The sequence below is a fragment of the Notechis scutatus genome, chromosome 1 (genome assembly GCF_049901735.1).
Source record: "Notechis scutatus isolate UNSWTSFEM ecotype Mainland chromosome 1, rNotScu1.2, whole genome shotgun sequence".
Taxonomy (NCBI): Eukaryota; Metazoa; Chordata; class Lepidosauria; order Squamata; family Elapidae; genus Notechis; species Notechis scutatus.
The window spans coordinates 171,440,774-171,455,155 of record NC_142009.1 but is presented as its reverse complement, the minus strand read 5'-3'; the positions used below and the strand labels follow the sequence as shown (position 1 = coordinate 171,455,155).

The 14,382-nt window shown below is 37.9% G+C and overlaps 2 protein-coding genes across 11 annotated transcripts in view; both read left to right on the top strand.

Annotated features, from left to right (window-relative positions):
- The window catches only part of ALS2 (alsin Rho guanine nucleotide exchange factor ALS2), a 67,501-nt gene extending 63,185 nt beyond the window's left edge, over positions 1-4,316 (top strand). For both annotated transcript variants that reach the window (XM_026681315.2, XM_087949515.1), the window contains exons 32-34: positions 590-739; positions 1,613-1,709; positions 3,217-4,316. In XM_026681315.2, the coding sequence (XP_026537100.1) occupies positions 590-739; positions 1,613-1,709; positions 3,217-3,255 (286 nt within the window). In that variant the 3' untranslated portion in view covers positions 3,256-4,316. The remainder of the gene's footprint in view (positions 1-589; positions 740-1,612; positions 1,710-3,216) is intronic.
- A 3,350-nt stretch (positions 4,317-7,666) lies between these two features.
- Positions 7,667-14,382, top strand: part of MPP4 (MAGUK p55 scaffold protein 4) — a 50,624-nt gene continuing 43,908 nt past the window's right edge. For 2 of the 9 annotated variants that reach the window (XM_087949500.1, XM_087949499.1), the window contains exons 1-5: positions 7,694-8,062; positions 10,996-11,099; positions 12,351-12,437; positions 13,656-13,733; positions 14,136-14,216. In XM_087949500.1, the coding sequence (XP_087805626.1) occupies positions 11,058-11,099; positions 12,351-12,437; positions 13,656-13,733; positions 14,136-14,216 (288 nt within the window). In that variant the 5' untranslated portion in view covers positions 7,694-8,062; positions 10,996-11,057. Of the gene's footprint in view, positions 8,063-10,995; positions 11,100-12,321; positions 12,438-13,655; positions 13,734-14,135; positions 14,217-14,382 lie in introns of those variants that run through there. The other 7 variants (XM_087949503.1, XR_015746446.1, XM_087949501.1 and 4 more) reach the window with 7 other exon arrangements.

The following is a 14,382-nucleotide window of genomic DNA, read 5'->3' as shown; positions in this document are numbered from 1 at the left end:
AGTACATATTTACATTCTATATACATAATATATACATATAATCATTTCTTATTTTCTTGATCCTTCCTTTTTTCTAACCAACAATAAAACTTATCCCATACTTTGTAATAATCCGATTCATCCTTATTTCCTGTAGTGTCCAACTTTCAATGTTCCCTGTCATCATGTTTCTTTTTCTAACATTTTCCCATAAAAAGATTTCTGACATTTAGTTTTAAAATAAAAAAGATACATTGTCTTTTTATAAATTTTTAAAAAACCTTAGACTGATTCTTACTTCAAATCCATCCGGCCACTTAGTCCATTTATAACTTTCCAAAACCCAGTATTCTAACCATTCTTTTGCTATTTATTCCAAAATAAGAATGTTTAAGTCCTAAAATTTCTTTCAAGAAGAAGGAAACTCACCCAGTACAAATGAAGGCTTCTATGTCTAGAACTTTGGATCTGTTCTTGAGTTTCATTTGTATTGTAGTCCCTCATGTCTGAGGGACATGAAATAATCAGAGGAGAGGTTCAATTTAATATTGAGAGATTGAACAAAATTCTCATTTTTTTGCTCAATATCAAAAAATAATCTTCCTAACAGCACAACATTTACGCCTACTGACAAGTTGAAGGTGATCCAGCAGACATTTGAGGAGATCTCGCAGAGCGTTCTTGAGTCTCTTCATGAAGATTTCCTTTGGTCCATGGATGATTTGTTTCCTGTTTTTCTGTATGTAGTGCTACGAGCCCGGTAGGTAAAATTCTGAACTAAATCTTTTAATTATAGCTATAATTATTCCATCACTAACTGATACAAGTCATGGGACCCAATTGTGTTTTATTAATTAACTCTGATGCTGTTGGAATTCTAGCATAACATACTTTTATTGATCCTCTTCTGAATGGGCTAGTTTGAAAATATAATTCTTATTTAAATAAGGTGATTGCATTTTCTAAAAAGTCATAGACCTCTCTGGCACTGAAATTGTGCAATGAAACTTAAAGCTGTGTCTTTTCTTTTGAGAAGAAATGTGATGCTTTTCCCACACATAGAATAAAATATAGTAATTATTGAACACCTGTGATAATCTTCCAGCAGAAAGTTAGTTTCAGTGAAAGACTCTTAGGCTAAAAAATGCAATTATTGTAAAATGGATTAGGAAGAAATACAGTTACAGTAAATAACTTTATGTGATTATAATATTGAGGTTTAGGTATTATATTTATAGTATTATTATATTTGGGAGTTATTCCTGAAAATTTGCTTTGTGATTGATTCCATAAGAAATGTACAATAATATATTTGCATAAAAAGAAAGGAATAACTTGTGCAATGGTGTGCAAATATTTTGAATTTGAAACATTTTGGGTTAAAATGGCCCCTTTTATATTCCAAGCATCCCATTTTGAGCTGAGAACTGTTCCAAACTTACTGGAGGCTCAAAACAACATTCTGGAATAGGCAAAACAGTGTTGGAAAATTGCCTATAAAATCAGTATAACACATTTCAAACGCAAAACATCCTTTTTCAGCTCATTTTTTTTAGGGGGGTCACACTCATAGTAATGCATCTGCTGATTGATAAATGTCGATTAGTGTGATTATTTTTCCTTTTTGTGGCAGGATAAGAAATTTGGGGTCTGAAGTGCACTTGATTGAGGACCTCATGGATCCCTATCTTCAACACGGGGAGCAAGGCATTATGTTCACTACTCTAAAGGCATGTCTTAGTTTGTTGATTATTCAAAGTCATCTTGTAATGGCTTCTGTGTCATTTTCTTTGGGTACTATAAGAATTGTAGACTTGATTTAATTGGTACTAAATTCACCTAATCTGACCTGGATCAAATATAGAGAAAATAATGTTTTTTACATGTCCAATTATTCTTTGCCTCTCTTGGCTCATTGCTACTAACAAGGAAAGAATAGTTGATTATAATCATTATTATTGTTATTTTAAAGAGAGGCCCCTTTGAAACAGCAGTAATTAGGTTAATCCTAACTGAATGTAACCTGAACAATTACCTTGATGAAGAAATGTTACTAGAGCTAGTAATATTTACTTCCTGATAAAGATGGATCTGAAAGTATTTCCTGACAAACCCTTGTATGCATCTGGATAAAGTTTACTCTCTAAATCTACTTCGATATGGCTTTATTTTTATTTTTATTTAAGAAATGGCCATGGCAATAAGCTTTGCCTAAGAAGACAGCAGAAAATGCAATCATTTGGCAGTCTCACAGTGCACTGGCTAAATTGTAGATTATGCCTTATATAGAGCCTTTATCAGGGGATTTCTTTGGGGGGAATATTATTTTATCCTCTTTTATTAACATCTGCCTGAAACCACTTCAAAGGTGAGCTGCTATCACTCCTCTTCCCTTCTCTTTTTCATTTAGCTCATTTGAAGGAAGTACATATCCTGAATAAGTATTTGAGCATTATAATGAATTAGATAAAGGCCAAGAAAGAATTTAGTTCAGATTAGGCATCTGCTGGTTCATGGGAAGGTCATCTATGATGTGTTCAATCTCTTTTGGAGAGGGTTAGTTTGTTAAAGATCAGGCTCATAATTGAATGGTGCTCCTGAACTCATTATTGTTACTGGAAGTCATCAGTGATCTTACTGATACCTTTTTACCAGTTTGGTTGGTATTTCACCTGAAATCCAGTGTACAGGAATAGTTCTGCAGATAAACACACATATACATATACGCACATATACACATGCTGCTTTGGTGATAATTAGATTACTGCAGTGTATTGGATATGAGGTTGTCTTTGAAGACTACTTCGAAATGTCAGTCAGTCCAAAATAGAATATATTAATTAGAAGTTAAGTTATTAGTTAGGACAATTTATAATGCTACTGTTTTATCAACTATGCTAGGTTCCATATACTATTTTTTAAGTCCTGGACAGCATAAGGCTTGAATATCTGCATTTTAGGAAGCTTGTTTGTTTGTTTGTTTGTTTGAACAAATGTATTCTGCTAAAGGACCTTTTCTGAATACTTTGCATGGTCTTTAGAGGGTAAATAAAAAGTAGAGCCCCCCCTCCCCCCATTTTAATTGTTGGACTCCTCTGAGTCGTTTCTTATGGCATGCGTGACTGCTACTCTGTACTCATTTTAATAGTAATTTTATATCTTCTTACTATTGACAAATTAAGTATGTTTAATGAATCATATATATTTGCTTATTATTTTTCAAAAATTTATTTTTAGGCATGCTATTACCAGATTCAGCATGAAAAGCTTACCTAACACATTTGCCTTATGTGGAAGATTCATCTGAATTTTTACTCGTCCTCCCTGAAATACTTAAAATGAAAACAGCAACTTTAATCTGTGGATGTAATTTCTAAAGCTTTAAGGTCAGAAAAAAAGCAAAGATGTCAGATCAAAGAAAAAGATAAGATTCAGAAAGCAATTATTTTAAAATGTTAGAATCACATGGATCTCAAGAAAGAAAAAGATCATCGTCCACGTGATGCCTTTGACACAGAAGAAGTTGGAAATTTGTGATGTTGTGACTTTGAATGACTGAAATGCACTAGGGAACTACTGTATTATTTTTAAATGAAGCTGCCTAGGTTTGTGTGTCATTGGGGGGGTGGGGGAAGTTGACACAAATAACCTTACTAAAAAAAATAGTTTGTGAAAAAAATCCTCTCTAAAGTTATAAATAGAAGTACAAGTGCTTGCAAAAAATCAAGATCTGTTGGATTTATTAATTCCAAAATGTTAAATATGTGGGAGGTGTTAAAGGGAATTTAGTATTTAACATCAAGGAACATTGATCATTGTAAATGTCAGCACTGAGTTTAAAATTAAAAATGTTTACAGAACTCTTATTTCTTCTAAGCCTTGATGAACAAACTTTATATGCTATAGTTGGAATGGTTTACTTGACAATGGTGGACTTCATGTTACAGAATGATAAAACGGCAATCTTATTAAAGAGGTGCTCCCAGGATTGAAATATTATCATTATCTGATGTTGAACTGCTATATCTGCAATGTCATTTGACAGAAGGATATCTTGTTACCAGCAACTCTATGTCATTGTTCTTGTTACTTTTTCTTTGCCTTCTATGGGTAGCTCTCATTCTGGATAAAACAGGTGCTGTTCTTTACTATATCAGAAATACTTCCCTGGTTAAATTCAGTTAATAATATTCGATACAAATAACCTCTGGACATCAGAATCATGCTTGTGTGTTAACTTCTTTTATTAAAAATACATTTTCATCAAACTGTAATTATAAATGAAGCAATTTTCATAATAAAAATACTAATTCTGTCATTCTTTTATAATATATAAATTGCTTTTTGGAATTATTTTATAATAATTTAAATGTGAGTTTTCTGCATTAACAGCATAATTGCTATCCAATCACTAAAGTAAATAAAATCGATCCTAAACTATTGTTTTCCGTTTTGAGGCTCTTTGTGGGATACCCACAAAGGAACACAACCCATGTTGGTTCATCCCCATCATAGGAGCTCCTAAAGCCTCAAAAAGTGTCTACCAGCTGCCTGTTACATTATCGCACTACCAGATATACTATGAACTTTAAGAATCAATATATGTAGCCATTGACCATTAAATTTTTGAGCCATTTAAGGGCGTGGACTCACAAAAATTTAGAAAGCTGCAAAAAAGAATCATATGCAATTAACCTAGCTATTATTTGTAACATGTTTTGATTATGAGCAAGCACATTGTAAAGAGTTCTGGCCTAAGTGCTAATATTTGTGCTTCAGTATTTTTTTTAAATGTATTTATTTATATGTCACCTTTATTCTTCTAAATCTCAAGTTTGTGAATATACCTAATACTCCTCCCTCCTTATTTTCCCCGCAACAACAACCCCATAAAGCAAGGGTCCCCAAACTTGGCAACTTTAAGACTTGTGGACTTCAACTCCCAGAATTCTCCAGCCAGCTAAGTTTGGAGACCTGCCATAAAGTGAGTTGGACGAAGAGGGACTGGCCCAGGAGTGGGATGCTACCAGTTCTGCCTGGCTCTATAGAACCGGTAGCTCTGAAGAGCAGCAGACACTGAACTGGTTCTGTGTTTGCTGCTGTTGGCCCACCCACCTGCCTGGGCTCTTACCTGTCCTTTATTTCCTGCTTTTTCAACCTCAGCTGCTTTACGCGGCACAGCTGAAGTTGGAAAAGCAGGAAAAAAGTGGCTTTTCAAATGCTGCGCACCTGCGCACCGCTTTTCAGCTGTCTGGGCAGCACAGCTTAATGCTTTGCACATGCGCACAGCACGCGTCGTGTGTGCGCGCAAGAAGCGCACATGCGCATGCAAAACATCACCAAACCGGTAGTAACACCAGTGGAATCCCATCCCTGGACTGGCCCGAAGTCACCCGGCTTGCTTTTCATGTCTAAAATGGGACTAGGTATGCGGGGTCGGGGGGGAAGTATTGAGTTTTGGGCTTTAATCCAGTGAGTTTTATTAAAAGCTGTGAATATGTGAATTCTGTCAGAAAATCTATTTTTGGAAGTGCAGAATCCTTTAGTTGTATAAAATAATACTATGTGTTATGTTAGCTGTTACATACATATGAATCCGTCTCTCCAAAGCAGATTTTCAGCCTGAATACATGAAAATTTAGCGAGCAGGGAAATGTTTGAATGTTAAGTGTTTGTATATAGAACAGGGATGGGTAATCTGAGAGGCTTGTTTAGATTGAACAACATGTACACTGTATACATAGTTGACTACATTGTACGGTACATAATACTTTTAAACTGAATTCCGATACCAGCCAATTTTGCTGATATAATCTTAAAGTGCAAATAGAAATCCTCCAGACTTCATGTTTCCAGGGACTGATGGGAGTTTGTCTAATATCAGAAGTGACACCTTTCCTACTGAAGTTTGTACTGTACAGTTAGACTGTATCTAACTGATACATCTAAAAATCTACGCCTTTCTCACTTGTTGAGAAAAATATCTTTTTACTTGAAAAACTCCTCTCCTTGTATTCTTTAGGGAAGCAAGGAGCTGAGTGCTAATAATCTGAGTTACATAATTTCTACAGGTGAAACTCGAAAAATTAGAATATCGTGCAAAAGTTCATTTATTTCAGTAATGCAACTTAAAAGGGGAAACTAATATATCAGATAGACTCATTACATGCAAAGCAAGATAGTTCAAGCCGTGATTTGTCATAATTGAGATGATTATGGTTTGCAGCTCATGAAAACCCCAAATCCACAATCTCAGAAAATTAGAATATTACATGCAATCAATAAAGAAGGATTGTACATAGAACAATATTGGACCTCTGAAAAGTATGAGCATGCATATGTGGTCAGTACTTGGTTTGGGCCCCTTTTGTAGCAATTACTGCCTCAATGCGGCGTGGCATGGAAGCTATCAGCCTGTGGCACTGCTGAGGTGTTATGGAAGACCAGGATGCTTCAATAGCGGCCTTCAGCTCTTCTGCATTGTTCGGTCTCATGTCTCTCATCTTTCTCTTGGCAATGCCCCATAGATTCTCCATGGGGTTCAGGTCAGGCGAGTTTGCTGGCCAATCAAGCACAGTAATCCCACGGTCATTGAACCAGGTTTTGGTGCTTTTGGCAGTGTGGGCAGGTGCCAAGTCCTGGAAAATGAAATCAGCATCCCCATAAAGCTCGTCTGCAGAAGGAAGCATGAAGTGCTCCAAAATCTCCTGGTAGATGGCTGCGTTGACCCTGAACTTAATGAAGCACAGTGGACCAACACCAGCAGATGACATGGCTCTCCAAATCAACACAGACTGTGGAAACTTCACACTGGACTTCAAGCATCTTGCAGTGTGTGCCTCTCCATTCTTCCTCCAGACTCTGGGTCCTTGGTTTCCAAATGAGATGCAAAAGTTGCTCTCATCAGAAAAGAGGACTTTGGACCACTGAGCAACAGACCACTTCTGTTTTTCTTTAGCCCAGGTAAGATGTTTCTGACATTGCTTGTTGTTCAGGAGCGGCTTGACAAGAGTAATATGACATTTGAAGCCCATATCCAGAATCCGTCTGTGTGTGGTGGCTCTTGATGCACTGACTCCAGCCTCAGTCTACTCCTTGTGAAAGTCTCCAACACTTTTGAATGGCCTTTTCCTGACAATCCTCTCCAGGCTGCGGTCATCCCTGCTGCTTGTGCACCTTTTTCTTCCACACTTTTCCTTTCCACATAACTTTCTATTAATGTGCTTTGATAGAGCACTTTGGGAACATCCAACTTCTTTTGCAATTACCTTTTGAGGCTTTCCCTGCTTATGGAGGGTGTCAATGATGGTTTTCTGCACAGCTGTCAGGTCAGCAGTCTTTCCCATGATTGTGATTCCTACTGAACTAGACTGAGAGACCATTTAAAGGCTCAGGAACCCTTTGCAGGTGTTATGGCTTAATTAGCAGATTAGAGTGGGACACTTTGAGCCTAGAACCTTTTCATAATATTCTAATTTTCTGAGATTGTGGATTTGGGGTTTTCATGAGCTGTAAGCCATAATCATCTCAATTATGATAAATCATGGCTTGAACTATCTTGCTTTGCATGTAATGAGTCTATCTCATATATTAGGCTCACCTTTTAAGTTGCATTACTGAAATAAATGAACTTTTGCACGATATTCTAATTTTTTGAGTTTCACCTGTATACTTAAATCCTTGCGCTTCCTTTCAGCTTCAAGCATTCAAATTGCTAGTCTGTCTCTGTCAGATGGTCCCCTTCACTGATCTTCTTTCGGTAGTGATTTGTCATCTTATGGTATTAGCTCTTAGACACTGAACAGCTAGTCTTAATCAGGCACTCTTGGTGCATTTCCTCCACTCTATTTTTCTCAGCTACCTTTTCCGTGGTAGCATCCAATTCAACAAGGAAAAAAAGGAAAAATGTTCTAAAAGTTTCAAAAAGGGACAGTAAAAATGATCATACTTCCTTTCTTGTAAGAAGATTAATATATATCCTGCTCTACTTCTAAAGTTTTCCATCAACAGAACAGTCCAGGGGAAAGGGCTGCTACCTTGAATTGAAAAATCTGAAGACATGGGACAGCGTATTTTATTCCAGGTTGGCATTATTTTTGCTGATTGGGTACTGTTTTCTGGGGTTTTCTAGCACAGTTGAATATCTTTCCTACTGTTGGCTGATTAATTAGAATGGTATCTTGTTTACATCACAATTAATTTATGCAGCAACAGGTTGTTTTTTTTGTTGGATGAAAGGATTTTAGACCAGAGGCTTATTTAATTACTAGCAGATTCTATCTAGAAACAAACCCATTTTAGCAAACTGAGCACCAAGAAATCAGCTAAACTTTTCTCCAGAGACTATAATTCCTACACACACACAAAAATTCGTTTTGGTACTATTATTTGATGAATGAAGAATCCCATCAGAGTTTTTTATTTTGTTCTGTATGAGTTTTGATTTGTAGGATTTACAAACTGAATCTCAAATGTTTTTTACAACCTTCCATATTTAATATTTAAATAGGGAGATTTTACATATATAGCACAGAGATATTCAAAAGAAATATCTGGAATTTAAAGAAAAAGAAAAGAAAATAGAAAAAATATGTGGCTGAGATTTTCTATGTGCAATAAAACATTGCATCATACCTTTTGAGGTAATATTGATGTAGCCTTTTGTTTGCTGCTCTTTATTTTCAAATAATACACAAACATGGACTCATATATACACATTTTATTCAGAAATGTTGAGGTGCAGAATTTTTTTTTCTAAATATCTAGACAATGTAAGCTTTATGTGACTAAAACAGGAAATCCTATTTTCTTTTTAAATGTAATTGCTCAGCTGTTGGTTTCTATGCTTGCAGAAGATTCCAGAAGGCAGAGATTGTGTTTAAGTCATGAAAACATCAGCTTCTTTCCTTTTGAAAATGCAAACCCTTCTTTTGATATTACCTGTCATAATTTTTGATTTGTAATTTTGTGGTAATTTTACTTTGAAAATTATGCTTCTATAGCATAATATATGAAACTTCACTATTGTAAATTGACACAATTGTCCATTTGATTGGTACATCTGCCACTTTCTGGCATAATTAAAAAGAGAAAGCTTTCTTCTTATGGCAAAGGCATGCAAGATTAAGGTTAATACAAGTATAACACAAGAGAAATCAGATTTCAGGTGAACTCACTTTAAGATTTTTAAGAACTCTTATTAAATGCAAAATTGTCTAACGTAGAAAGGCATAACAACCATTTTTAATCAAGGTTATTAAATATAAAGAGATCTCGATGAAAAGATGCATATGCATAGCTACCGTATTTGCCGGCGTATAAGACGACTTTTTTGCCCTAAAAAACATGCCTCCAAGTGGGGGGGTCGTCTTATACGCCGGTAAATACATTGTCACTCGGTGCAAGAGCGATGGGGGCGGAGCTCCGCAACTTGCGAAGCCCCTTCAAGCCCAGCCGAAGTCTCTCTTCCTCCTCCTCCCACCCACCCACCCACCCTCCGCCCGGCTCGGGGCGCTTGCGGAGGCCAATCTGGAGGTGGGGTGGGGGTGGAGCGGGAGGGTCTCTGGCGGGGCCGCTTCGCCCAGCCAGCCCGAGCCGCGTAATGGCCCGGGGAGTGGGGGGGAGAAGGTGGTGGGGGTGGACTGTGGCGCCCTCCTTCTGGGAAGCGGGCGGGGGCGGCAATTTGCTCCTCCCGCTTCTCCCTCCCTCTTTGAAAGACCGGGAGGGCTGTGCTTGGGGCGGGGGGTGTCCTCAGGAAGTTCCTGATGGGACCCCGCTGGGCAGGGCCACCCGGCTCCCGAGCTGCTTTCCAGGGTCCCCTTGGGAAGAAAAGGGTCCGGTGGGCGGTGGAAGAAGGCGAGCGCCTCCTCCCGCCCCCTGTCCCGTCCCGTCCCTCCTCTTGTCCCCTCCTCCCCTCCCCGCTTAAGAGAAAGATCTGCCTCCCCTGCACCGAGCTTCCACCCGGCGCCGCGTCTCCCGGCCAGCGCGCTGCGACTTGGGAACCGGCCAAGCGACTTTAAAACCGAGCGGAGGCCAGAGATAGCCGGAATTACCCTCCACACCACACACACACACACACAGAGAGAGAGAGAGAGAGAGAGTGAGTTGGCAGCTGTCCATCCCCCACCCTTGGAGTCCCGATGGCACGCACGCGGGGGCTGTCACAAAGAAAGGGAGAGGAATTGAGTGCCAGCCTGAGAAAGGCGAAGCTGCCTCTCTAAAGCATTTTGGTGGCTTTGTAAGTTTGGGGGAAAGGGGTTGGGGGTGTCAATCAAGAATTATATCCAGAATACCCCAAGTGTTACAACTTACCGTATTTGCCGGCGTATGAGACGACTTTTTGCCTTGAAAAGCATGCCTCCAAGTGGGGGGGGTCGTCTTATACTGCGAGTATATAACAAAAACTATATTTTGAGTGGAAATGTTGGGGGCTCGTCTTATACGCCCAGTCGTCTTATACGCCGGCAAATACGGTATATACTGAACTTCAGTTAAAATATTAAATTATTAAATACTTAAATATAAAAGATTAAGAATTATTTTAGGTTCTTTTCTTTAGTTCTCTTCGAATTACAGTTTGAGAACATTAAATTAAATGTTCACTAATTATAATCAGAAGAGAACTAAAGGCTATCTAATAATCTAAAATATTTCTCCATCTTTTGTATCATATATACAGTATTATAGAAAAGAGCCTTCATCTTGCCAAGAAAAAAATACATTTACTTTTATCTTTGAGCTAAGCAGACCAAAAAGCTGCTCTGATTTTGAGCTCTAGGAAATACTGCTGATATGCTTAGTTCCCCTTGTGTATGCGACTGAATTGTTCAGCCAGGGAAGTCAACAGAGAAGCCAAAAAAGGCAAGATGACAGCTGTGTGGTCAAACCTCCTCCCCTTTTTATATATGCTTAGGTATGTGTAAAAAGACTTTGGTTCACAAAGTCATGGTAGTCATTTTGACTTTTGGGGATCCCCCATGGATACTTCTAACTGCACGATCTTTTCTTTCTAATTAGGCTTCTAATAATTATATAGCAGATGATCCATCCAGAGAAACCAGCAGAATTTCCAAGAATGAATGAGATGCACAGAGTTACAGCCTTGCACAGCAAGGAAAAAGGTACATTCCACTCATTTATTTGATTTTGTAACATAAATGCCTCTTTTTAAAAACAAAGGGAGAGAGAAATCATTATAACAGCAGATATTCTTTTCCCTATTCAGATGTATGTACCTGGCCAGCTATCAAATTCATATAGCTATCTTTTTCAAGAATGTGACTCTGGGTGGTATATAGTAAAAACAAAAGAATAAAACACATAAAAAACCATGCATGTAACAAGACCACGGAAGAGTGTTTAAAAGGCATTTTGCAACCTCCCTGTCTCTAAAGAATGCCAGGCCTGCTGGAAAAACCATGTTTTAAGGCTTTTCAGAAGGCTGGTAGGGATGGGATTAATCTCTCCTCAGGGAGTGGGGATGATAGACCAGAGGGCGGAGTCACAGCAAAATGTGATGGAATCAGATGGAACCCTTAAGAATCATGACCCATAATCTACTTCACTCCTGCCAGATTTGTTGGGATGGGTAGAGGTAATTGGGAAGAGGCAGTTCCACAAATCACCTGGTCCCAGGCTATGTAGGACTATAAAGGACAAAATCTGCACCTCAGATTGGACCCAGAAGCAAACTGGCAGCCAATGCAGGTTACAAATTAGAGGTGTGTTACTCTATGGGCACACATAACTGTATTCACTGCAGTATTTAGCACCAGTTGAAACCTTTGAATACTCTTCAGGGGCAGCCCCATAAAGACCACATTACAGCAGTCCATTCAGGAGGTGACCAAGTTGGAATGCCTGAGAGCAGAGCCTTCCAATCCAGCAATGGGTGCAACTGGAGCACAACTGCCACCTACACCATGTAGGATAGTAGAATAAAGTGACAATTTACATAGCTGGGAAGCCAGCTGCTTATCACACCGTTATGTCTGTTTTAATTGTGGCTAGGCTTATAAATAAATATAAAACTAAGGCGGGGGAAAGGGATTTACAAGATATTGTAGTCTCCCAATTCTGGTTTTGACCTGAAAAAAATTGCAGGCTTCACATACACATATAGGATACATATATCTTCGAATCAAATCATAAATTATACAAATAAATAATAATAAATGAGATAATAAATTATTATAAATAAATTTTATAGGAATGAGGAATTCTCTGTCATGCTATAATTTTTAATTTATCTTTTGTCTAAAAAATAAAAGATATTTGTATAAATACCTGTATTTAGAGGAGTGCAGCAATGAGCCATATCACTGATGTGTCTTTTGGGGCTAGGTTTATGACACATTCTGTCTTTGATCCAGCACGAAATGAGCTTTTTTGACAAGAAGGATATGGATGGTGTATTATATGAACTGCTCAGATCTCCATGGCTGCAGGCTCTCCTAAAGGTAAAATATCTTCCAATAAGCAGCAACTGCAAATTTTGTGCCTTCCCTTGGTTATGCACAAAAACAGGCTTCTTTGCATTTAAGAAATTTTAACTTTATTTAATTATTGAATGGGCTGAGACAAATGATAGAAGGCTTATTCTATTCTTCAGAAACTAATAATTGTTACAATTCCATACTATAAACCCATTTTAATTTTTCCCTAACTCAAATTTTAGAACTAAAATACGTATGGATAGTTTGGTAATAAACCAGGCAGGAATGAATTTTTTTGCATTTCTTAAATCCATGTGTTTCCATGGTTTTACACGGAACAGTATTAAAATAAGACAACCTAATTCTCAGATTTTCACTTCCTTTCCAACCTTTTGCATTTATAAGGTTTGGTACCATAAATGTTTCTTAGTGCATTGTTCCTATCATAATTTTTAAAAACTTTCTACTTTGCTTTACAAGTGATGCATGAAGCATACTATGGTAACAGTTTAGGACAGAGAACAGAATTCATTGAAGTCACTTCAGTGCTCAATGCCAGTATATGTCAAAGAAGCACATTGTCAACTTTATGAGGTAGTCCAGATAAGAGGCACATCCAGAATTAACTCTGGCTTTATTATAAGGTTACATTAACAGAAAATTGCAACTCTGAAAGTACATTTTTCCCTCCCCCACAATTTTAACAGTCCAATAATAGCAATTAGCAGTAGCACTTAGGCTTATATACCGCTTCACAGTGCAGCCCTCTCTAAGCAGTTTACAGAGTCAGCATATTGCCCCCAACAGTCTGGGTCCTCATTTTACTGACCTTGGAAGAATGGAAGGATAGGTCAACTTTGAGCCTCATGAGATGTTATCTGCCAAATTACAGGCAGCAAAAGTAGCCTGCAATATTGCATTCTAACCACTTGCGCCATGGCAACTCCTAAATTAGGAAAGGTTCCTTCTTAGACCTTTACTATATCCCATTACTTCTGCAGACTAAGCTTTTCTTATCTGACCATTATCTAGTCTGTGTTTCTTTCTCCAAAAGCTCAATCTCATATATCATTACGCATATAAATCTTGTAGAATTTGTACTGAAGAAAATTGGGCTTGATTCCTGGACCACTCACATTGCTTTGTATGAAGAGAGAGCCAGGCTTTTGCATTATGTACCAAGTTTGTAATATTGTGACATTGCATAGTGGCAGCAACATCTTTAACTTCATCTGTTTCTAGGTATATGAATGCCTTCATCAGTATATCAAGAGAAGGCCAGTTTCATTCATATCCCAGGCACAAGAATTGATGCATGAGGTAAGACTGCTGGAGTTGAGGTTAAATGCAATTTCCCTAGTTTTTGCTTTCAATATTACAAGTTCCACTGAAATCAAATTGCTTTGAGTCGATTTTGACTCCTTCTAACTGCTTGGACTACTCCTTGAAGTTTTCTTGGCAAAATTCTTTTTTAGAAATGGATTGCCCTTTCCTATTTTTTAGGACTAAAAAAAGTGTACTAACCTGAGGTCTCCCAGGTGGTTTTGTGCCTAAGGCGGAACTAGAACTCATGGTCTTCTGGTTTCTACCTGATGCCTTAACCACTGCACCAAATTGTCCTTTATGTTTTACATAATTGTATTTTATAAACATCAATGTGCTATTTAAACAATAGGTTAAGTTATATATTATCAAAATGAAGTGTGCTTCTCTTGTTCATAGGTAGTGGAGTTGCTGCATAGAGGTCAACAATCTCCAGAAATGAAAGAACTAAGACAACTTCTACAAGGTCCTCACTTCAAGGTGTGTATTGGCCCCTGAAATTCTTCAGCAAGGAAGAGAAAGTTCTCCAGTAGAAGATCCTTTATTATTAAGATGCATTGTTGAACTCTTAAGTATTGGCACAGACCAATAATTTTATCACTTTGAGATACATTAGGGATGCTGGGCGCCATGTTTCTCTCCATTC